At 44.5% G+C, this 26171-nt stretch overlaps 1 protein-coding gene across 5 annotated transcripts in view; it reads left to right on the top strand.

Annotated features, from left to right (window-relative positions):
* LOC117224200 (octopamine receptor beta-1R) overlaps positions 1 to 16970 on the top strand; it is a 244764-nt gene extending 227794 nt beyond the window's left edge. For all 5 annotated transcript variants that reach the window (XM_076525998.1, XM_076525997.1, XM_033476962.2 and 2 more), the window contains one exon: positions 3033 to 16970. In XM_076525998.1, the coding sequence (XP_076382113.1) occupies positions 3033 to 3243 (211 nt within the window). In that variant the 3' untranslated portion in view covers positions 3244 to 16970. The remainder of the gene's footprint in view (positions 1 to 3032) is intronic.
* Positions 16971 to 26171: the final 9201 nt, after the last annotated feature.

The following is a 26171-nucleotide window of genomic DNA, read 5'->3' as shown; positions in this document are numbered from 1 at the left end:
AAATCATGGCAGCAGGCGTTGCTCGATTAGCCGTCGCCGCGTGCGGACGGCGAGATTTCGGGGCCGCGCGGGGCGCGTTTCGAAACCTCCGGCGTCGCCTCCAAAATAAATAACTTTTGCGCGGCGACCGAAAATATGGATATTAGTCAGCGTAAATGTTCCCGGACGACGTTCCCACCGAAAGGTGAGATGGGCCGAACCGTCCACTAAAACACTCATGCATTGCACCCAACGCATGAGCCTGCAAGGGACTGAGCATATGCCCGTGCATATGCTGACAACCCCGCCTCCACGTGGCCCCCGCTGTCAACACTGCTCCACTCACCTCCAAGTGAGGCTCGCACAGTGGAGCAGTGGCTAAGTGGGTTGTCTCCTGAAAAGGACAGTCCTCCTTCCTGATGATCCCCACCAAAGGTGATGGAAGGGTTTTTCACAGCAGGTTCCCCTCGTACTGGTTTCGCTACTTTAACGCCGCCAGTATAAGCCGCACTCCGCGGCTTCGGTATGGCAGAGCCGGCAAACGCCCCACTAGCTCAAATGTAGACATTCTAATGATATCGCGCCGATGCATTGCTCATAATTGCTCATTGTAGCGTCGCATTCCTCTACCTGAGTGCGGCCGCTAGCAATAAAACATGTACCGTTCCTAATCCTCAAAATTCCCTAAAAAGCACGCACCCCTAATAAAGCAATTCTCCTCACATCTGGACACCTCGACCCGCACGGGACTTTCCCAACTTTCTCTTTTCCTACGAAAGTCCATCTATTCCTTTCTTCCCTTCCAGTATAAAACAGACAAACGCGCAACTCCAAAAGCTCAGTCTGTCCGAAGTCGCTAGCCCTACGACACCACGCTAGTCGCGCCCGCGCTCATCAATAGCAATTCAATAAACTGTATTAATAGTAGCCTTAAACACGTTCTCCGATTCGCTTACCTTCCCATCAGCGCTAAACTCATAAAACGAAATTATTCGTGGAAGTTGCCGTCCGACTTCCGCGCAGCTGTCCCGCGGAAACCGCGGCCGCCGTCGTTCCGCTGCGACCGAAATGGCGGCGGTGTCCTGCGCGTTCGAAAGAAATTCGGCGACAGCCACCGTCGTAATAATTTCGCCGGGGAAAATAACGTAATTGCGCTGCGTCGCGGAGGAGCACGCGATTCTCGTTGCTTAACACTTTATCGTCCGGTCGTGGTTGAGGCTGCCACTCAGTAAGGACTGGCTTAGTCGCGCGCGCATTTGCTCCCAGTACCGGCTAAATTTTCGCTATTCATTGTGTTGTGCTTATTCCTTTAAAAATAATAGTAAATAATAATTATTATTGTAATTATAATTCATAAGGATATGGGGAGGTCAGCATACAGGAGGTCAGCTACTAACAAAACAGTAAAGAAGCGAAAACCGTCGATAGCTAAAAGTCGATTAATAGGCTATCGGTCGATAAGCATTGGCAATCGAAAAGCCGATTAATAGGCTAGCGATCGATAAACATTGGCAATCGAAAAGCCGATGAATAGGCTAGCGGTCGATAAAGTGTTAAGATGTTTAAAATGGCGGTGCTGTCTGCAAAAATCGCATGCGACTCTGTTGGGATTTTGTGATAGCGTTGTTTGTTATATTTTGTTTATCGCTGCGACAGAAGATCGACGGCGTTGCCTGAATACAGTAAATTCTCTCTAATCGACGCTCAGATTGTGCACTTAAATAGACGAACAGGCAATTTAAATTCATCGTGTGTCTATATTTACTGAAATGTTTATAAATAATCATAACAAGTAATCAGAATTTTATTCGAACCGAAATGAACGGAATAGCATTCATACTTAACAGATTACAGTAATGTCTCTCTAATTGACGCTCGGGTTGTCCACAAAAATGGACAATTTGGGAAGACGAGATATGATTATTCGAGCCTTGCTGCTCGTTTTTTATAGTTATTGATGATCGGTATCTATAAGAACGAGTCGCAAGGCTCGAAGAATCGTTTCTCCTCTTCCCAAATTGTCCATTTTTCTGCTCAATCTGAGCGTCAGTTAGGGAGACATGACTGTGCAGTGAATTATCTCCAATCCGCGCTCGGATCACAAAAATGGACAATTTGGGAAGACTTGCGGCTCGTTTCTATGGTTGTCGACGATCGATAACTATTAATTATGAAACACCCTGTATCTCGATGTCCGAAAACGGCGTTTATACTTCCGTTCGATGTTATAGTTAATCGAAAATCAAACTATGACTAAAATATACGACTAAAAATCTGTGACGAAAAAACTGTGACTGAAGCCAATGCGACGTTGACGTCGTCGATGTATCAATGCGACGCTGAGCCATCGTTCTATTAACTTTTTAATCGAATTCTACATCAACTAACTATAAATTTCCTGATATCTTGTTCCAACGAAGATGCAAATATGGTAGAAATCTCCGAAATAAATTTCTCTTCCGAAGAAAGTCAACAATTTCGCGACAGAACTCCGCGCGTCAGAGATTAACCCTTTGCACTCGAAGCCGTTTAAACAGTAAATCTAAAATAATTCTTCTGACTTACAATAATTCCATCTTATATGACAAAGTGCATTTTATGCGCACGAAATTGATTCTCCCGATTTATAGAACAGTTATGCTTCTAATAATATTTATAACCTAAACTTCGATGATACAAAAGTGATAAAAATGATATAAAGATTATCTTAAAACGTGGTGTAACAAATTTTAGTGGTGCCTCAGAGTCACCACTCGAGTTAACAAAGGATTAATAATTAAAAAAATTTAAGCTTCGATGATATAAAAATGATCTTAGAACGTGATACAATAATTTCAGTGGTGCCTCAGACTCGCCGCTCGAGTGCAAAGGGTTAAAAAAGCCTATCCGACGGACTTCCGTCAATTACGATCAAACGAACGTTACACTTTCCAACAACGTATCGTTGAAAACAAAAAAAGTTATTTCAAGTGAAACTCCGCCGGGCGACTCGCCGTTTACGACGCGATGATGAAAGATCCTTGGTCCGTGACGTTCTGCATTGTCTTTTCCAGGTACCTGACGACGTCCCTCTGCGGCGAATCCTGCTACTGTCCAGACACAGTGGTGTCCGTCCTCTTCTGGATAGGTTACTTCAACAGCGCCCTGAACCCCCTGATCTACGCGTACTTCAACCGTGACTTCCGCGAGGCGTTCAAGGACACCCTGAAGAGCGCGCTGCCCTGCTGCGCGAGCTGTTGGAAGACGCCGTCGCAGTTCGTCTAGCGAGAGGAACCCCCGTGAACAGTCGCCACGAAAAACGATACGTTGCTCGAGATCCGCGGGAGGATTTGGTATCGGCTCGTTTGACCGAACGATTGTCCACCCGTTCGTTCGGTGCCGGGACACGGCTCCGGGCCCGCTGTTACATTTCCGTCGGCTCCGCTGAAAAAAGCCAGCGGCTCTCCAGCTGCTCGAGGTCGCCCAGATCCCGTCGGGCCACCGATCTCGCCGCTTTTCCGCGCAACAACATTTTTACACGATGCCCCTTCCGTCTATCGTCGAGCGCCGCGTCGACGACGCGACGGGCCCCGACGAGAATGGACCCGAAAGGTCTGTCTCCTCCGGCGATCGACTATTGCACCGTCACCGCACACAAACGAACACGTAGCCAAAAAGAAGAAAACGCGAATCGATCGACGAAGCGTTCGTGAGAATCGGGCCGAGACGAGAGAAACAGGAACTCCGGCTGGAGTCGCTAGAGTCTTCGTTTAATCGCTGTTAGCTCGGTGTATAATGTATAGTGTAGCTGAGAATCTAGGAGAGACGCTAGGCGGCAATCGTCGAGGAGCAATTACCTTAACTGTAAGTTTAGAATCGCTCCCATTCTCGTCGGGCACCGCGATTGTCCGCGGGGGCCGCGCGACGACGACGAAAACGTGGCAGAGACGCGGCGGCGTCGGCCGGGGATCCTAAGTGGCCGGAGGGCTCCGCGACCGGCGTTAGTTACTTAAAGGTCCCCCTTTTAGCGAGCTTCTTCGTAGACACTTGCGACGGGAAACTGAAACGGTTCCCGTGCATAGATCAGGTCCTCGAGGATTCGTCCTTGAACGATGTTCGACGAATCGTTCAAACAGAAGCAATAGGAAGGCGCGAGGCGGACGATTGGAAAGAGCCGGGTGTCCAGGTAGCTCGAGTTACCTGCTGAAGCTCCGAACACCGAACGAGTGAACTCGCGTTCCGCTGCCCGGTAAACGAAGCTTATGGCATCGCGGATGCAGTGATCTTCCTCTAATTTGTGCTCGGACTGCGCACAGAAATGGGCGATTTGGGAAGAAGAGATACGATCGGTTTTTATAGTTATGTCAAATGTACGTATATTGTATGTATCCCGAAATTATGGTTTTTTCGGGAAATAAGAGATTCTTCAGGTTATTTGGAGTAACTTTTTCCTCGGCGAAAATCCAATGCGCGGCTTCGTTTAGGAGTTATCAACGAAAAACGCGGACCAATCGGAGGACGAGTGCGGTCGGCGCTCCGCCCTTGTGGCTGACGTCGCGTCGATCGATGCAGCGGCGGTGGTCCCGGGGCGGAGCGTCAGCCGTACGCGATCACTCATTGGACAGGGTTTTTCGTTGATAACTCGTAAACGAAGCCTCGGATTGCATTTTCGCTGAGGAAAAAGTTGCTTCGAATGATCTCAGGAACCTCTCACTGACCGGAAACACCATAATTTTGGGACACCGATCTATATATTTTTGATATAACTATAAAAACTGTAACCACGTATCTCCTCTTCCCAAAAATGTCCTTTCTTGCGCGCAATCCGAGCGCGAGTTAAAGAGAAATGACTACTGCATATCGTCGAGGCGAAGAATACGAAAGAATTAATGGAAAAGAAAGACCGCGCGCGCGCTCGCGCGCGAACCGTGACGTTCCTCCTGTGCGTAAATGTCGTCGCGTCGGTCAGCCAATTAATCGCGTTCGACGCGGATTGTTTCTAGTCGAGCAGGATCGAGTGGGCTCGTCAAAGGTCGGGCGCAGACTTCCAATTAAGCGCGCTCCGGCGAAATTCCTTTCGAGCGCGGCGCGGATCCTTTCTCGCTTTTTCGCCGGGGCACCCTTTCCCCCCCCCCCCCCCCCGTCGAAGCAACTTTTCGCGGGGAAATTAGCCGCGCACACGGAATTAAGAGAGTTACGGCCTCCGAACTGTAACCTCCGCGGCCGCGCGGAATTAATAATCGGCTCGTTGGTTTCCTTAATTGGCTTCTCGCCATAGGGGCGATTTGATTTGGTGCTTAATTAAGCGGCTGGCTCCGAGAAGATAGCAAAATTTTAATCGCCGGCCCGGTTTTTTTTTGCGCCCGCCGGACCTAAAAGTTTGTTGTACGCCGGCGTGGCGCTTTTCTCCCTTCTTTTTTTCTTCCTTCTCTTTTGCGGAGGATTCGTCCGGGTTCGATCCGCGCGAGTTCAAACGGAACCGAAATTATTGGTTGTCGACGCGGGGTAGAACGCGGATCGAGGGAATTTCGACTTTAACGAGGACAGTTGGTTTCGAGCTGCCCTCCATTTTCGGTCCCCGCTAATAATATTCCCGGCTTCAGAAATCGGATTCTTAGTTCGAGCACGCTTCGTCTCCGCTCGAACTCGATTCTATTATTCTGTAACGTCGACTTGGAACTCGAATGTCGCTCTTATGTGGATACGTTGCCGCGGTTTCTCGGCTTTCATGGGGCAAGTTGGCTGTTCCTCTATTAGCGTTATCACTGGATTCGCGAAGTTCCGTTTCTAATACGCGTCGCTAACCGTCGATCACATGTACACGCAGCATACGTTTCCGATTCAACGAACGCGCACGACGGCTTATGGCATCGATAACCCGTCGTATCTTTTTCCATCTTGGCGATTAGTCCGATTACTCTTGGTACAGGTTTCGCGGCTCAAAATTAACTAATTAAATTTCTGTAGTCATCTCTCTGCAAATAAAATTCATTCTTTCGCAGATTTCGTTCATCTTTCTTGCAAATCGAATTCGCTCTGCTTCAAATTAAATTCGGCTGTTTGTAATTATTTGTAATAAAATTCATGTTGAACTTACAGATTGAACAATGCTTTTGTAAATAACTAGAGAAGATTACGGAAGATCAATTGTTTTGTACTATGTATATAAAATATTCGAAGAAAAGATTGGATAAAGGACGACCCCTGTTGATCTATAAAAGGATTAATTTGCATTGCAAAAAGGATAGTTTAATCTGCAAAAGGATTAATTCGGAAGTGCAAGACCCGAGCATTTTTTATAATCTAAATGAAACAATAAACGGTAGAACGATCAGGAGAATTTAATGAAACTGTTTTGTTATGTTTCTATTTAATATGTGTTTTTTCTTTGTCATCGTCGTAGATTATCCTTTGCATAATGATAATATTATGCACAGAAACGAATACGATAAATAATTAATGAAACCTAATTGAACAAACTGGGAATTAGGTACTACTGTTTCACCATTGTCCAAGAGTCGTTTAATTCTCTGAGTATGTCTCGTTTTATGAACATTTCCAAAGAATCGAATGTAAAAAAGCAAAAACGATGTAAATAAATTGATTTCGATTAATTTATTTAAATATCAATGTTCGGTATTCTTGAAGTCAGCTTTAAGTAACTAACGAGGTATCAAGTTACTGATTAAGTACAGGTCAAATTTCTGCAGAGCCATAAATTAGGTTAATTGGCAAATTACACGTGAATCGAGGTTGAAAAAGAAACGTTTGGGGGCAAAAAAAAGAAGACGAATCGCTGCTATTTGTTACACTAATTAATAAGGAAATATGAATCGTACAGATCGGTTTATTCCGGAGTCAAACATATTTTTTGATCTCTTTACCTATATTTTAATAAAATGTACCGCAATATTTTTGGAAATGCATTAAAGTGTCCGTTTAGATAGCTTGCGATATGTTACGAATTTGTAATTTACGCTCGAATTTCGTATTATAAAAGAAACCAAGAAAAAAAGAAAGAAACACATGCGAGCACACTTTTTAATTTGTACATTTTCAAACGAGAAACGCGTTTTACGTATTTCTGGGAAATTGCACAACCGTCGCTATCTTTATACCTTCTGCGATCGCGGCACCAATTCTGTTCCATGCATTTAGCGAGCTAGATTTTTGAAAGATTTTTAACGTCCAATATAAAGTCACCAGATTTGTGTACCCGCTTGTGTGTACACGTATATAGTTTAGCACTGAAGGGAAGGTTAGCGAATCGGAGAGCGTGTTTAAGGTTACTATTGTTCATACTATTATTATTATATATTATTATATATTGTTCATACTATTGTTCGTAGTGCAGTTTATTGAATCGCTCTCCGATTCGCTAACCTTCCCTTTAGTGCTAAAATTGGTGACCCCGACGTGATTTTTAGGGAATTTTGAGGATTAGGAACGGTACTTGTTTTATTGCTAGCGGCCGCGCTCAGGTAGAGGGATGCGACGCCACAATAGTATCGTAGGGAGATAATCGTGTCTGTATGAAAATCTGCTCGGTGCTCGCAAACATTCGCGAGTGAATTTCAACGTCGTTCGCCTAAGCGATTCGAATTTTTGAGAACGACACAAATATGTTCCAAGACGTTTATGCAAAATTCTAATTCGCCGTCGATCGTTTTTTTTTGTAAAAATCAACGCGACGACGAACATTTCTTTCGTCCATGAATATTTATTATTTCTATCTATTATTTTCGTAGCGTCGTAAAAATATGAAATTGTCGCATAAAAATGCATAGAAAATTTGTCTATTTTCCAAACTTACCCACGAAGCCAACTGTTCGCCAATTTTTAACCATCCAAGGTCTCAGTTCAAAGAAAGCCGGGAAAAGTATTTCCGCGAATGGGCAATTTTGGAGGAGGAGATACGATTGATTAAGATTAGATTAATCTTCATTTAATCTTAATTAATCCCACATACCTCGTTTTTATAATTATCGACAACTATATAGTTACAAAAAATGATAACTATTATTATTACTTTAAATAACAATAAAAACGAGAAAAGAATCGCATCGCCTCGTATAATCGCATAATCTCCTCTTCCCAAATTGGAAGAGGAGATACGATTAATTAAGATTAGATTAATCGAGCCTCGCACCTCGTTTTTATAATTGTCGACAACTATATAGTTACAAAATGATAACTATTATTATTACTATTTTAACTATAATTATTATTTTTATAACTATAAAAACGAGTAAGAATCGCATCGCCTCGTATAATCGCATAATCTCCTCTTTCCGAATTGGAAGAGGAGATACGATTAATTAAGATTAGATTAATCGAGCCTCGCACCTCGTTTTTATAATTATCGACAACTATATAGTTACAAAATGATAACTATTATTATTATTTTATATAACAATAAAAACGAGAAAAGAATCGCATAATCTGCTCTTCCCAAATTGGAAGAGGAGATACGATTAATTAAGATTAGATTAATCGAGCCTCGCACCTCGTTTTTATAATTATCGACAACTATATAGTTACAAAATAATAACTATTATTATTATTATTTTAACTATAATTATTATTTTAACTATAATTATTATTTTTATAACTATAAAAACGAGTAAGAATCGCATCGCCTCGTGCAATCGCATAATCTCCTCCTCCCAAATTGTCTATTCTTGCTTCCAAGCCGGGCGTGTCAATTAGGGAGAATTAACCGTATTCCGGCGTGATCGAATTTCGATTTCGCCGGGGACCGTACGTCGATCAGTCGCATAAATCGCACAGAACGAACATGCCAGCCCGTTGCATCGCGGGGCGCACGGTTCGCGCTGTCCTCGCGCGATAAAATCGATTATGCTCGATCGGTCGTTTCGGCCGGCTGATTTATTAGAGACACGTTAATTAATCCGCAGGACGCCGAAGGCCGTGTTGTGCCCTGCAAGTTTTGCCAACCGTTCGGTGTCTAACGAGTGCAACGGCATTTGAGACTGATTTTATGCATTTCTGGACTCGAATTAAGCCCTTCCTAGGAACTTCCTGCCCGTGGATTGCAATCAGTCCCCTCGTTACGGTCGATCTCTTTGATCGGCCAGCTTCCGGTCGGGCGACGCGCTGGAATTCCGAATCGTTAGCGTTTCTGGAAAATCTCGGCTTTCGCTTTGATTAACCCGCGATCACTGTTTCGTTCGAGCGCACTCATAATCCTCCTCGACCCGTTTCCGTCTTCGTTCGGTCCCATTCACCTGTGAAATTCTCCCTGTTAAACCCTTCCCTCGTCGTTCACCGCGTAATTACAGTCGTTAGAAATTCCTCGATTCTAATCGATCCCTCGACCATTGTTCTAACCCTTCACTAGTCACGCTTCCAGTTTTCAAAGAATTGTCGCTGAGAAACTAACGATACCGTCGAGTCCCAAAAATTTGAGAACACAATTTGAACATCGTAGAACGTGGTTTCCTTTGTTAGAACTCGATATCTGGCTTCCAAGCGTGTCGAGTGCGAATTGTTCTCATGACAGCATCACTTTATCGAGGAAAAGGTGATATAAGCGAAGGGTTAAAATCCTGTTGAAAACTCTGAAATAAGAGAGATACGAAGAAACATGATTCGCATCGATTTCAAACAAACTACAAGCACTGTTTGCAAACAAAAAAATTCTATATCTCGGACGATATTATTTATAAAAAGGACTGGACAATTCGACTCTCCCTTATTTTCCGCACCAGAAATGACATTTCCTGTTATCAAATTCGCGGAGGAATGAAATCGTTGGCGACGAAGCGCGAGAAAAATTGCATCGACAGAACGAAGACGAATTTCCAAACGCGACGATACGCGGTCGAGAATGCGACAGCTGAGCGAAAGCCGGAAGCGGCCGATTTTAGTCGCGTGCAATTTGGGCCCGGTGGGGCCGTTTCACGGAGGATTCGCAGGATTCCACGCACGACCGGCGGCTCGCGAACGGGTTCGCGACGATGAATAAACGATGATATTTTTTCGGGGCTCGGTGTGACGAACGACGACGGCGGCGGCGGCCGTCGGGCAACCGGAAACGGGGGGAGAAAACGACACAGACTATTACGCATCTCTTTGTCTTTCGTTGGCACGCGCGAAATTGCAAATTTCGACGGTGTATCACGTGCCGGAAACGCGTACACCTCCTCAGCGAGCGGCGAACTTCGCCGAGGAGGAAGTTGAGACGAGACTTTGGCCGCTGTTTGCCTGCCAGTCGCGTTTCTGGTTTCAATTACTGCCTCGTCGCGGGCTAATTGAACACCCGGTGCACTCGACACTCTTTGACTGGAACAGAACTGTCTCGGCGAAACGTTCTGTTCACCTGAGAATCGTCGCTTTCTCGGTGTACGTTTACTTTGTCGGACGAAACGGACGTTTTTACGTTTCCTAACGATTTAGCTTGCTTCCTCGGCCCGTGTATTCCGATGGAAAACACCGCGGACGTTCTCGCGAATTCGATGACGAATTTCAACGAAATTGTAAAATCTTTCAGCTTGGTGTCGGAAAGCGTGTAACGGAGACGGTGAAAATGTCTGTCGTCCGATTCTTTCGTAATAACTAGAGGCGCGCGGGTACCCGAGATTTCGGGCTAAAGTCGGGCCGGGTATGCATTTTCTACGGGTTCGGGCAGAGTATGTATTTTCTTCGAGTTCGGGCCGGGTATGTATTTTCTTCGGGTTCGGGTCGGCTATTTTCTTCGGGTTCGAGTCGGGTATTTTCTTCGAGTTCGGGCCGGGTATGTATTTTCTTCGGGTTCGGGTCGGCTATTTTCTTCGGGTTCGAGTCGGGTATTTTCTTGAGGTTCGGGCCGGCTATTTTCTTCAGGCTCGGGCCGGTATTTTCTCCCTATTCGGGCCGAGTATTTTCTTCGGGTTCGGGCCGGTATTTTCTCCCAATTCGGGCCGAGTATTTTCTTCGGGTTCGGGCCGGTATTTTCTCCCGATTCGGGTCGGATATTTTCTTCGGGTTCGGGCCGGTATTTTCTCCCGATTCGGGCCGGGTATTTTCTTCAGGTTCGGGCCGGTATTTTCTCCCGATTCGGGCCGGATATTTTCTTCGGGTTCGGGCCGGGACCCGAAGCTTTTTGGTACCTGAAAAGTTCGGGCACGAATTTGAAATCGAACGCCCCAGGAATCTTCGGGTACCTGAAATCCTAAAATCGGTGAGTGTTTATAAATCAAGAAATTCGTTATAGAAAGCATAATAGAAAAAGTATATAAAAAAAGTACTTGAGGCAGATGATCCACGATCGAGAAAAGCTAATGAAATACCTAAATATGCCTCCATGATCCCATTTTGGAATTTCGCGCGCCGTCGTGACTTCGAATACCCGAAAGTTTCGGGTCCCGGACCGACCCGACCCGACCAATGACAAACCCGGCACGAGGCTCGGGTACCCGCACACCTCTAATTAACCTCGACAGATCGAACGCATCGATCGTTCGCGCAAAATTCGAGGATGCTGGGACGCGCGACCGCGCGAACAGATAAATTGTAAAAGAAACAGATAAATTGTTACCTGCACACGTGTATCTAGCGAATGTAAATACAATCGGATAATTTTACATGCTTCTCCGTTCATTTCTACGTGCGAGAATGTCAAGGAAACATTGCCAGGACAGCTTCAACGAGCATTAAATGAATGAATGAACGGCCTGTGCGATCGAATTTCAACTGGGAAGCTCGATATTTGTTCGGAACGATCGAAACCCCGCCGGATAGGACGAAAGTGCGGTGCAAAAATGTGTGAGAATCGCGCAGCGAATTAGCAAGATGGCGGCAAATCAGCGACCAGAATTTCCGAACGCGTTGACCTTGTAAATACGTTGTCAACCATAATCGTAGGATAAAGGCAACCAGTGCTAATTAGGTGTAAATTAGAGGACAACAAAGCTGTATTATCTGTAACGCAATATTCTTATTAAACAATGAGATTGTTGACGAGAGAAGAGCGCCGGGCTGCGGACTGAAAAATAGAACCGTGCGTCGACGCGCAATCGTTGCCGGAGCCACCGGTTTACAAAATCGCAGAAATTCTTCCGCGGGACAATTCGCCGACCACAGATTCCACGCTGTTCGACGGCTCGCACGTTTAACGCATACGATTCCCGTTGGAAACGTCCAGGTGAATAATAAGTTCGTTTTTAACCGTTCGAGTCCGCGGGGGTCATTGAAAAAACCACGCTCGAAAAGTCCTGAACAGCGCGATTGCGCTTGTCTCAAGTCGCGTACTGTTAGTTTATAAATATTTCAAGTTTCGTTCGATAAAAACTATTCAGAAGATAACAATGTGAAGTACAAGATGTGTTGGTTGTATTGTTTACATTTAACCCTTTCGCTACGGGCGGATTTTCCGTCGCGGTACTTAAGCCGAACGGCGCGCTGCGACATCACTGCACGCTACAAGACATAGTAGTATAGAAGATAAAGTTAAACAAAATTGAAAAAAATAAGGCATATCTATTTATCCGTTGTTGAGGGAAAAATAAGGTGAATTATCTTGCTGCAGTAAGCACTGACTTTATTCGCTACAAACGATCGAACTTATGGAGGGCCACTATAGTGACCCGTAGTACCTCGGTGGCATCTTATGAAGGGCCACTATAGTGACCCGTAGTACCTCGGTGGCATCTTATGAAGGGCCACTATAGTGGCCCGTAGTACCTCGGTGGCATCTTACGGAAGGCCACTATAGTGGCCCGTAGTACCTCGGTGGCATCTTATGAAGGGCCACTATAGTGGCCCGTAGTACCTCGGTGGCATCTTACGGAAGGCCACTATAGTGACCTGTAGTACCTCGGTGGCATCTTATGAAGGGCCACTATAGTGGCCCGTAGTACCTCGGTGGCATCTTACGGAAGGCCACTATAGTGGCCCGTAGTACCTCGGTGGCATCTTATGGAGGGCCACTATAGTGGCCCGTAGTACCTCGGTGGCATCTTACGGAAGGCCACTATAGTGGCCCGTAGTACCTCGGTGGCATCTTATGAAGGGCCACTATAGTGGCCCGTAGTACCTCGGTGGCATCTTACGGAAGGCCACTATAGTGGCCCGTAGTACCTCGGTGGCATCTTACGGAAGGCCACTATAGTGGCCCGTAGTACCTCGGTGGCATCTTATGAAGGGCCACTATAGTGGCCCGTAGTACCTCGGTGGCATCTTACGGAAGGCCACTATAGTGGCCCGTAGTACCTCGGTGGCATCTTATGAAGGGCCACTATAGTGGCCCGTAGTACCTCGGTGGCATCTTACGGAAGGCCACTATAGTGGCCCGTAGTATCGAAAGGGTTAAAGAAGCGGATGCGCACTCGGTTTGTGCACAGAAATGGACGATTTGGGAAGAGGAGATGCGATCAATCGAGCCTTGCGGCTCGTTTTTATGGTCGTCGGTGACTATAAAATCGGTAGCTATTAAAACGAGCCGCAAGACTCGAACAATCGTGCTCGAATAATCTTCCCGGATCGTCCATTTCTACAATCCGAGCGTCGATTAAGGAGACTTCACTTTTCGACAGTCGGCGAGCGCGCCGGCAATTGTCCGCAGCGTTCGAATGTGCCGGGACATCTCGCCGCGAAATCTAAACGGCGCGCTGCACGAGACTCGAACGACTAATTCCGAACTCGACTCGAACAGAGAGAATACATTTCAATGCGCGATTGTGGCCAGTAAATAAGTAGGACCGCAGATTTGATGCATTTACGACGATGCTGCGTTCACGAAAATGACACTTATTCAGAACTTACGAGAATTACTAAAGGAAAAAGAAGAACAAGAAATTTCTAGTCAGCTTCTATCTTCGCGTGCATCGATGCAACCGATACCGCACAGAAAACTCTCATTTCGCGCGAAGATCCGCGCTCTAAAATGTCGGCGCGCGTATTTATTGAAAGTTTAACCATTGAGAACATGTATCGAGTTCCGCTGCTTTCTTCGCCGGCAATTCTATATTTTCATGGTGAAGCAAGCAGCGGAACTCGCGCATCATTCTTCAGCTTCGCCAGAAATAGCTAGGAATACGTCGATTAACATTTCTGAAATAATTTGCCCGATGCGATAGGCTCTCGCATAACGCGCGTTTCTTCGACACGAATTCCATCGCTTTTTCGTGTAGCATAATTACGAGTAACACAGACAACATTGTACGCGGATGCCGCGAAACCCGTTTCTCCGGGTTCGTTTAATCGATCGCGCAAAGCGAATTCGTTGAATCATCTCGTCCGTTCAACTTGCACGGAACGAAAGTCTCTCGTCCACGCAGAAAACAGTAATATCGTTCGCGTTGCGAGAGAAAAATGTCATTCGAACGCACGATTTGCTATCGCGCGAACCCGTAGAACCCGTTTATACAAGAGTCTATCGCGGAACGAGAGCAATTTTCCTGCTCTCGCGCGTCGTCGTTTGCTCCCATTCCGAAAAATCTTGGCAAACGGAACGATGAAATTTCGTTTCGGTTTAGACGCAACGTTTCGTGGATGAAATCGTGGATAAACGGATTAAAGAGGATCGAGAGGACGATCTCGACGATTTCCAGCAAGGTCTCGTCGCTCGAGTTTCGCAAAGTTTGTGCCATAAAATCCCCTTGTCCCGTCGCGACCTCCGCCGGTCCTTTTCCCCGCCCGTCGACGATTCCGATCCGATCCGAAAAAGAGAGAGAGACCAACGCGTCGAAATCCGCGGTCGAAAACGGAGATGAATGCGACGCGAACCGAGGAGGAAACCGGTTGGAGCAGGTGTCGATCGAGAGAGAGAGAGAGAGAGAGAGAGAGAGACGACGGCGACGAAGCCCTCGGCCAGCCATTTTGTCGGGCCGCCGCGCGTTTCCAGCCCGAGCGCGGCTTCTCTCCGCGCCGTTTAGGGACTCGACTTTTTCTAGAGAAAACCGCGAACGCTTTACTTTCATTCGTACGGCCTATTGTACGCGTCTAGACTGTATAAATGTACCATAGCAATAATGATCGAGGACTGTACATACATTGGCGGCGAACGAACGGCGAGAGTCGGCTATCCTGTATGCGTCTGCCTGCGTGCACCTGTGCGTATGCGTGTGCCTGTGGACGTGTGACCGTCGTTTTTGTAACTGATGTTACCTGGTGTAGCGTGCGTATTCCGTGTTGCTTACAGGTGTAATATACACATATATATATACACACACAGAAAGAGAGGGAGAGAAAGAGAAAGAGAGAGAGACACAGAAATCGCGAGCGGCATAATTACTGTCGTAGCTGTCCCAAAGAAAACGATGTCGGTGAGTCCTCTCCATCGGCGAGAATTCAGAAATTCCGTTCTTTTTGCTCAGTCGGAGACAGCGCAGCCAGGAAAATAGGCTACGCGAGGCGACGCATGCGCGGGGAGCGCCGCACATCGGCGCGGAGCGGCGCGCCTCTGTTTCGATCCTAGTTCAGAATTGCAATGCTCGCCTGATAAACGCTCCGCGCCGCTGTGCGGTGCTCGCTGCGCATGCGCCGCCTTGCGCGGTTGATTCTCTCGACTGCACCGGTCGGATGGGTCAAGGGATCCTCTGTCCTTTTGTTCGGGACAACGTGAGCGACCCGACCCATCGAACGAATGCAATCCGGGCACCGTCATTTGTATTATTCACGCGTCGACTGCGCCTGCTCCTTTCACGGACTTCCGTTCTCGGCTCCTTGTATACAACTTTCATAAGTTCCTGCACAGAGCCGCGCCGAATTGGCCCGGGCTCTTTTTGTATTTCGACGCCTACCGCCGATGCATGATCGACGAACGCGTCGCGGATGTTAGGCTTTCGTCGCGAGACAGGGTTTCTGTTGTTTGAAACGGTAAACGGATCGAGCCTAATCCTTTTAGGACGAGAATCTGTTAAGGCGCCGCGTAGATTTTCATCGGAGAGCTCGAATTACGGTGTCAGAGACTTAAGTAACGCGGGATACAGCGATTTCTCCCTAATTCGCGCTCGGATTATACGCAAAAATAGACGATTTGGGAAGAGAAGACGCGATTGTTCGAGTCTCGCAGTTAAACTAACCCTTTGAGGACGAGAATCTATTAAGGCGCCGCGTAGATTTTCATCGGAGAGCTCGAATTACGGTGTCAGAGACTTAAGTAACGCGGGATACAGCGATTTCTCCCTAATTCGCGCTCGGATCGCACACAAAAATCGACGATTTTGAGAAAGAAGATGCGATTGTTCGAGCCTCGCAGTTCGTTTTTATAGTTACCGATTGTCAAGAATTCTAAGAACGCATCTCACCTTCCGAAATTGTCCATTTTTGCGCGCAATCCGAGCGCGAATTACGGAGAAATTGCCGCTGCTCGGAGCGCGTGTTCGAACGCTCGAAGCTCGACGATCGGCAGCCTGAGTGCGCGATGGTGTAAATAAGTGATCCGGGAAGCGTGTCCGGCATCAGGTTCGAGAAATTGATCGATGTAACGGAAGTGGCAAGTAACGGAAGTTCGTTGAAATGTCAGAGGTTGGTCACCGCGTGCACGTCGGACGGCTCGTGTCCGATCGAAAGTAGATTCCTGCCAATTTTTCGCCGGGTGGTGGTAGGTGTTGCCGTCGGCGTACAGCCAGCCTGTAAGAGGACGCGTGACGGACGTTCATCCAAAGTGGATGGAATCGTTTGCGAGAAGTCGAGAAGCACAGAGAAAGAGAGAGAGAGAATATCTCCGCAATGGAAAGCGGCGGAAGAAAGGGTTCGCCCCGAACGAACCCTGAGACCCACGAAGTCGAATGTACTTTTAGTTAACGAACCACAGAAGCTAGACGGCTTGTTAGCTGCGTAAGTGAAATACCTTCAAACCGGCAGTTTGTTAAACCGTGATAATTTATTTGCGTTCAAGAGACCGAACCGGACACGTAGACACTTTTCTACTGTTTTTGATATTTGTTCCAAGGTACGTGTTAGACCCGTTCAGACGACTTTACTCTGTTCTGTTACCGATGTTTCCGATGTTTCTCCGAACAAACTGGTATGTACTTTTAATGAATAAAACTACATACGACTTAAAATCCCGCCCGTTGCTTTTGTTCGAACTTTCGCCCCCGCGGTGCCGCGCGCGTCGCCGCCGGAAATCCGGCTGATATCAACTTGAAATCCTCGTGCCGCGTTATCCGCGGCGGCTCACGGCGCCTCGTGTATACGTCGTCGGTAGTTTTGTTTAAAGAGAACACAAGAATAATAAACGGTTTCTTTCTAATTATTTTTATCGTTTCGATCAATTGTTTCGCTGAAAATTGATCGATTTTCGTTAGAAACAATCTTTTACAGCGGAACTGGATAAACATTTAAGCTAAAACTTATTATATAAATTAAATCAAATATTATAAAAATTAAATTATAAATATTATATAAATTATTATCTAAACTAAAAATTATTATATATTTGCTTGTTTGCGAAATACCTTTTTTAATTGGAAGAATTTTATAGTTATTTTATAGTTATCGATAGCGATTTTATAGTTATCGATTTTATCGATTTCAGTGGATATATTATAATATAGATAACAATATAAAATATAATAGATATATAAATAAATAGATATATAAATATATCTATATATACAGAGTGTTCCAGAAATGTCTCGCAATACGTAAATGAGAGATTCCTGAGGTCATTCGAAGTAACTTTTTCCTTAGCAAGAATGCAATCCGCGGCTTCGTTCACGAGTTATTAACGAAAAACACGGACCAATCGAAGAGCAAGAGCGGCCGGTGCTCCGCCCTTGCGGCCAATGCCGCGTCGCGTTGGCCGTCTGACGCTGCGACAGTGATCGCGAGGGCGGGGCGTTAGCCGTACGCGATCTTTCATTGGTCAGTGTTTTTCGTTAATAACTCGTAAACGAAGCCGCGGATTGAATTTTCGCTGAGGAAAAAGTTGCTTCGAATGACCTCAGGAATCCCCCGTTTCTGTATTACGAGACATTTTTGGGACACCCTGCATATATAGATATATTTTTAAATATATAGCTGATTTTACAATTCTTCTGTCCATTTTTCTGCACAATCTGAGCATCGATTAGAAAGAATTTACCGTATTCTTAAACGTGATGAAATGACGAAGGTATCCAAAGAATATAATACAAATAAATAAAAGTAAATGAAAATAAATAAAATCGCGACCGTTCAGAAGCCATTCTTTCGGACAGATAAGGAAAATGGAAGAATATTGCGGCCTGTCGTTCGATGATAGGACGCCGCTGTTTCTGACCCGAACGCCATCGGCTGCCTCGGCTCGCTCGAATTTTCCGCTGAATTTCCGCCCGTTACATACGTATTGTCCGCGATAATAACGATCGCCGGCGACGTACACGGATCGGCAGATTCCGCGCGGATATCGGGAAGAGCGTGATTTCCAAAAGGGAATTATATCCGAGGCAATTAAGCAGTGTCGATGGGATCGTCCCCGCTGACAGCCTCGGATACAGGCTGCTCTTGAAACTTTCAGCTGAAACGGACCGGGCGAACACGGACCTAATCCCTAACCGAATCGAGCAAACGACCTACTTCCTCTGCCCAATATCCACGTGATATACGGGGATCGGTATAATTAAAAGTTTCGCCGAATTAGGAATTGCTTCCTGCTACGTGGGGGGGGGGAGGGGAGAGGGGGGATGATGGAGCAGGCCGTGTTGCAGCAGGTGAAATATTTTTGCGAAACGCTCCGCCGATTTGTGCGACGTTTCGCGTCGCATAAAGTTTATTTCCGGCACGGATAATGGAAAAATGAATAACGCGAGAACACTGGAGACGAGAAGATATTTAGAGAGATTATGTTTGCGTGTCGATCGAGCGCGTCGAATTGGAAACAACGGTTCGTTTCGAATCAAATGGGAACTCGATAAATGTAAATTATGAACTGTGAACTGTTTGGAGAGTTTTAACAACGTGTTGCTTGCCGTCGATTCGATGATAGACGCCGATAACGAAAACAAAATGTGATTAGTCGGAACAGTTCTTCTTGTTTTATTTATTAAAATATGAAACCGCCTACGGGGTTATTGGCAATACATTTCGTAATACTGGAATAAAAACGATGACTTAACATTTTTATTTCTAATTTCTTGCCACAACTCGAAGGCAATTCGGAGGCCACGCGACACGATTTGCAGGCAATTCGGGGGCCACGCGACACGATTTGCAGGCAATTCGGGGGCCACGCGACACGATTTGCAGGCAATTCGGGGGCCACGCGACACGATTTGCAGGCAATTCGGGGGCCACACGACACCATTCGAAGGCAAACAGTCTTCCGGGAATTCGTGTGCCTAGCATCGACGTAGCAATGAATTACATAGGCGCAGGACTAGCACAGGGAAATTCACAGCAACCCGAAATTTGGCATTTCCGCGAGAAATTACTCTATAACATACGAAAGTTTGGAAGAAATGGAAGTTTTGGAACTAATCGAGCTGAAAAGCTGCCAACGGTACACGAGAAGTATGTTGTTTTTTTATGTTCAACAGCCAATAACAGTGACGCAGTCGTAGAAAACAACTGACACGAATTTTTGTTCTACCAATTTCCTTGTAAATGCAAAATATGAGATATTTAATTTCCTAATCGGTGTTTAATGCTTGCCCAATGGTGTCCCATTGCGTCGAATTCCATCAAATTAATCAACAACGCTACATCATTGTTTCAACGTTATCATTTCAACAACTATACTATTTCTTCAAATAAACAATAAATCCTTTCGATACAACGAACAGTTCAGATTTAACGGATTTCAGATTCCAATCGGCGCATCGATTCAAGCGATCGAAGCGAACAATATCAATTGGAGTATTTTCGACGCAAGCAACGCGCGGTGCTCGAGAAAAAAAACTCATTGTCAATCGCGCGTAGGCCCGGTAATCAAACTGTCAAAGACACTCGCGCAGGCGAGTTAACTTTATTTGTTAACAATCGCAAAGTACAATCGATTGTCAACCATGGCGACTTCCGTCGACAGAATTAGGTCGCTGGAAGCTGGGCCGTGCCCACGCAATGTTAAACAAATATTTTTGTCATTTAGAGAACACCGCATGCGGCACGGATGCGCGAGCCGCATGCACGAACGCAAAATATAGAAGCTTCGATTTCCGGTTTTGGAAGAATTTATGGAATTCGATATATCGATACTAGGACGATGGGATTTCGTTAAATGTTAATTTCGGAGGTTATTGTAAGTTGCGCGCTCGCGCTCGCTCTCTCTCGCGGTCCTTTTCTCTCTTGCGCTTTGTCTCTCGCGCTCTTTGTCTCTCTTGCGCTTTGTCTCTCTTGCGCTTTGTCTCTCGCGCTCTCTTTCTCTCTCGCGCTCTGTCTCTCGCGCTCTCTTTCTCTCGCACTTTCTTTCTCTCTCGCTCTGTCTCTCGCGTTCTCTTTCTCTCGCGCTCTGTCTCTCGCGCTCTCTTTCTCTCTCGCTCTGTCTCTCGCGTTCTCTTTCTCTCGCGCTCTGTCTCTCGCGCTTTGTCACTCGCGCTCTGTCTCTCGCGCTCTCTTTCTCTCGCGCTTTCTTTCTCTCTCGCTCTGTCTCTCGCGTTCTCTTTCTCTCGCGCTCTGTCTCTCGCGCTCTTTTTCTCTTGCGCTCTGTCCCTCGATCTCTCTCGCTCTCTCTCGCCTTCTCTCGCCCTCTCTCGCCCTCTCCCACTCGCCCTCCCTCTTGCCCCCCTCTCTCACTCTCTCTCTTCTCTCCAGCGCAACCCCCGCCCCCTCCCCGGCAAATAAGTGGATAATGACCTACATTCTCGTCTTTTCAGCCGGTTTTCCACCCGACACGGGACAACGTTCGACGGTGCAAACCCCCGGCTCGAAGCCCTTGAAATTTAGATGAGCCCTGATGAGCAGACTGCGGATATGCATCCGCGTCGCGGAATCGAATCCAAGGGAAAGAAAAATTTCCCGCGGGGCTTGAATAGGCGTGCGCCTCGACGTTCGGGCGAGAAACATTTATATTGACCTGGCGGGCACACCGTTGCGTTCCGTATCCCGTTGAATTGGCCCCTCGAAAACGCGAATTTGCATCAAGGTCCGCAGTCCGCTAATGAGACGCTGCATTATGCAGCCGAAGGGAAACGGAATTTCTGGCGATCGTTGCACTGCTTCTCTTATTTTCGTTTATCCCGCCGCGTCGCGAGCGCTTAGGAAAACTGGATTTTTCGGAACATCAAGATTCGCGTTTCATTTCTGTTCGCCCCGATGAGATTTCTTGATTTAACCCTTTGACATACGATTTTCTTCTTAGTTACTACGATTAGAAATTGTTCGATTGCAATCATTTCTTCGAAGGGGAAGGAAATTGATGTTTATCGCGTGCTTAAATTTACTAGATTGCTTAAATATTTACGACAAGAGATTAGAATTTTATTCCAATTTTAAAAGACAGAATAACGACTATACTCGAGAAGTTATTGCTATTTTCATGACGAGCCGGGCTCGTCGAAGTATGCCAAGGGGTTAACTATCTTTATTTCGCGTCGAAATCCGCGGGCTAACCGTTGCGATAGGATTGCGGATCCTTTTGCGAATTGTGATTCTAGTAGGTTATTTGTTTTGTAAAGCTTCTTCGGTTGAGTAAAAAATTTCCTTCGAGTGGAAATAAAATGGAAATATCGCTGGGGTTTGACGATGTCTTTTTGTTGTTGCTAATGTCTTCTTGCGTTTCGCGAAGGGTGCAGCAGATAAGATGGTCCATCGTGCCCTGCTAAACAAATTGACCTTTTCTCAGATTTTTCGATAGGTCATTGATTGGAGACATTCTCAGGCAATGTTCGAGTCAGGGTGCAGGTTCAAGTCAAGGGTGAAATGCAGGGTGAAATCTGATTCACAGATTATGCACTAATTTACTGCTGTTCTGCTCGACCGAGAATTATGAAAAAATTCATGTATCTTCTACCTAACGAGGCGCAAAACTCTGAATTTTTACGAAATTTTTAGTTGCAAAATCGATTTTAGATCATTTTTTAAATCATATTTCTACCCTAATGATGTCTCATTATGATCAATCCATGAGAAAGGAAAAAACGTATTTATAGAAATGAAATATTCCATGTGCAAATCGTTCTTTCAACAAATTACATCCACGATTGTGATGCAAACAAATTCTTGTAAACCCGTAACACGATATCAAAATCTAATTGAGATAAAACAAATTCTGTTATTTCTTAGCGATTGAACAAAAAATCGGTGCGTTAACGAGAAACGACAGAAGTAATATCTAATTAATGTCGACCGGTATAGATTACATTTTAAAAAGTGTCACGGAAAGCAAACGGTGTATTTCCGAGTAGATATCAAACGCGGAGAGAGCTCGGCGTTTTCGAGCGAACTCGAGACGCGGCGGCGGCGGCGCTCCGAATCGTCAGGAATATTAACAATTTCGTGTGTTAATCGATCCGATTTCAGAGGTCTTGAGCCACCGTCAAGAATGATATTGCAGAGGACCACTTTCGGGGCCGGTTTCCGAGGTACACGACGCTTAAAGAGGTATTCAAACAGCTGAAGGTAAGTACGAGCCCGCGGAGTCGGACCAGGAAAATCCCGAGAACGATGTCGAGTAAGATCAAATTGAAGGGAACGATCGCCTTAGCAGATTTTCCCGTTCGAATGGATCGCCCGAGCCGCGTTTTCAATGCGACGAATGTTTTCCCGCGCGGAACGGCCGCCTAATGTAACCGAGGACTGAATAACGCGCGAATGGCTGCGAAAAGTGTTCCCGCAGTTGCCAATATTTTCTATGAAACCTCGTCGTTTAACCTTTGGGTTTTATGACGATTTCATGACACGGAGCTTCGAAAATTCGCCGGACGTTTTTGAAGACTTTTTACCGTGTTCTGACCTTTTCATTAATTAACATTTACGTGCGATTGAAATTGAATTGAATTATATTATTATTATTATTATATTTATTATTTTTTATTATTATTATTTATTATTATTATTATTATTATTATATTATTATTATATTATATATTATTATATATGTTTATTCTATATATTAAAATATATATTTATTATTATATATATATATATTTATTCTATATATATAAATATATTTATTATTATATATATTTAGTCTATATATTCAAATATATTTATTATATATATATATATATATATATATTTATTACATATATTTTCATCATTTCATCAATTCTTACGCAAAGTATACATTATCTTCATTTTAACAGTTTATATTTAGTACAGTCTACTTATACACATCTATTTCTAATAAACGTCTTATTTTTATCTACAATCTAATAACAAATGCCTACAATTCTTTCTTCTGTTCAATATATTCTATACATGTAAAAATAATAATTGTTTCGACGAGATAAATTAGTTGAAACCAAAAAAAAAAATCATTGCCACAGCTTACTTGCTATAAATTAATATTTATACATTATTATTACTATATTTATACATTATTAGTATTATATCATAATAATTATTATTACGTTATTTATACATTATTAGTATTATATTATAATAATTATTATTACATCATTTTTATACACAATTATTGTACATGATTCGAGCGCGTCTCTTTATTTATGGAACATGTACTACAGAAATTTGGCATTCTAGGAAGAATTTACGAATTTACGAATTTTTTGTCAATGTTTCTCATGCCATTTCTATCGTTGCACAGAACAACAGAATATCAGAAATCGCTTACAATACGATCATATTTGTCGACAGTTCTCAAAACTCCGTAGATCATCGACGGTTCCATCGTAATGAGTGGAAGCTAACGAGTGGCGAATCTTGACGACACTTGTCGCGACGAGGAAAACAAGCCTGTCGCTCGACGAATTAACTACGAAACTGACGAGACGACAACTCGAGGCGACGGCTTGTTTGTTCGCGATAAAAGATAAAAAGAGGAAGTGATTGATTGATACGCCTGCTGATCCGAGCCCGGGCTCTCACCCCTCGACCACGAAGGGTAGATTCGCTGTCGCCACTGATCCTTTCAACGGGACCTGCTCGTGTTAAATAGGGAGATCCAAACAGAAAACAAGTATTATTGAGAGCCGACGAGAAGTCCTCCGGGGTTTTTGCGGGGCGAGGGGAACGAACGGAGGCTGCGCCCAACCCTACTTTCTAAACTCATCGAAACGCATCCATATTTGTTGTCATTGGGTAACGAACAATATAAGTATAATGTACGCGATAATAAAATTGTGATTGTATAATACTGATAAAAGCGATAATAAAGTTACAAACTATTGCCACGAACAGATTTCAAAAATTAAGAGAAGCTGATGATACATCTTGGGTGTTTTCTTTCTACGTGATAATTCCATCACGACTATAAAATAGCAACAATAATGTTATAGAATCTAATCTCACAGTTCGCATGTTTTAACAATAAACAAAGCTGTGTCAAATATATCAATAAGCGCGACTAACCATATAATATCGCGTCCACATAAAGCCCTGCTAAATCCAAGAAATCAGTTAAATCCGAAAAAACAGCTAAATCCAAGAAATCAGCTAAATCCTAGAAATTAGCTAAATCCAAGAAATTAGCTCAATCCGAAAAAACAGCTAAATCCAAGAAATCAGCTAAATATTAATATAAAATAATATAACAATATGTATAATAATAATATAAAATAATACAAATAAATCAGCTAATATTAATTTATAAAATTCAATTTTATCTTTATAAATATTGATATCAATTTATAAAATTCAATTCTATTCTTTATAAATTTATTCATTTTGACTGGCTCGGCAGGTTCAGGGCTAAACTATAAAATTAATTTGTTCGTTTAATTTGAAAGTTTAATATATTCAACTCTCCTTGTGCTGAATTCGCATGATTCGTTCCGTTCGAAGAATTTTTTTCTATTTCAACAACAGCACGGCGATAGAGTAATGTTTCCGCAACGATGTTCTCGAAGGCGTCGCAAGAAGTTCCAGGATATTTCCTTCGAGGTTTGCATGTAAAAGCGAAACGGTGTTTCGATATCGAACTTACTGTCTCCGTTTCGTGTTCCACTTCGATTCACATTTAACAAGTGCGGCGGCTGACTGGAAGAAAAGTCCATGAATCCGGCGGCGAGTTCTTTTGCGGGAACGGCGAAGGAAATATTTCTCTTCTTTTTTCATTTTCTTTTTTTCTTTTTAAGAAAACGTATTTTGGAAGACGGATATCGCGCGGCAGTCGAATAAAGATCGTTCAAAGCGTCGTTTCGCCGGAAGCACGCCGCTTTGTTTTTCGTTTCATGCGGCGTGACGTTCTTAAATCCTTTCATGCCATCACTCCGCCTGGAAGCCGAGTCGATGGAAAATAATCTACGCGACCTGTAAATATTGTATTTGGTCGGATTATTCGAGGAGGAAGACCAATTGTTCTTTCTTAAATTAAACGAATATTTTTTCTTTTAATCGAAAGATTTAATCTCTCAGTTTTAGACGACGTGTATACAGGATATCCTAAAATTATTGCAAATTATCTCGTACAAGCGAGAAATGGAAGGTTCCCGAGGTCGTTCGAAGCAACTTTTTCCTTCGCGAAAATGCAGTCCGCGGCTTCGTTTGCGAGTTATTAACGAAAAACAGTGACCAATTAGAGAGGCGAGCTCGGCCGACGCGAGCCCGAATTTTGATGACACTGCGATGCTGATTCAAACTCGCGGCATAAAAGTGTACCGTCAACGTCGAACACGTTTCGCACAGGTCGTCAAAGTTATTGATTATTGTATTCGGCGATTTTTATTTGCAATTTTTGCTTAGCGCGACAAAAAAAATCCGCAGTCCAGGAATAGGGTTCGAGCGACCTGGAATGTCGAACACCGAAAGTACCTTGGATATGGCATGTCTATTCTTACACCTTGCCTATGCTAATCCAAAGGAGCGTGTCATCGCCAAGTCTGGTAAAATATCACTCGATACGTCGCACGATGTAAGACAATCGATTTCGAAAATGCGATGTAAATGGCCGGGGAATGTGGAGCCGGGTCACGCCAAGTCGATCATCCTTCGACGTCGACGTCGGAGATTTCATTGGAAATCAAATATCGCGGTGAGAAACAATAGAACATCGATATTACGAGGAATTGAAAATGATTGGTTACCTCTTTCGTCGCGAAACTTCGATTTTCGAACGCGTTTTCGGACGCGTTTTCGGACGCGTTTCGCGCGACGAGCGAGCTTTTACTGTACTCTGATTTTGAACGCCGTTTCTCGAACAGTTCTTAGACGAGTTTTTAGATTTTTCG

Source organism: Megalopta genalis, chromosome 13 (genome assembly GCF_051020955.1).
Source record: "Megalopta genalis isolate 19385.01 chromosome 13, iyMegGena1_principal, whole genome shotgun sequence".
Taxonomy (NCBI): Eukaryota; Metazoa; Arthropoda; class Insecta; order Hymenoptera; family Halictidae; genus Megalopta; species Megalopta genalis.
The sequence above is the reverse complement of the archived record's forward strand: the minus strand, read 5'-3'. Positions and strand labels throughout refer to the sequence as shown.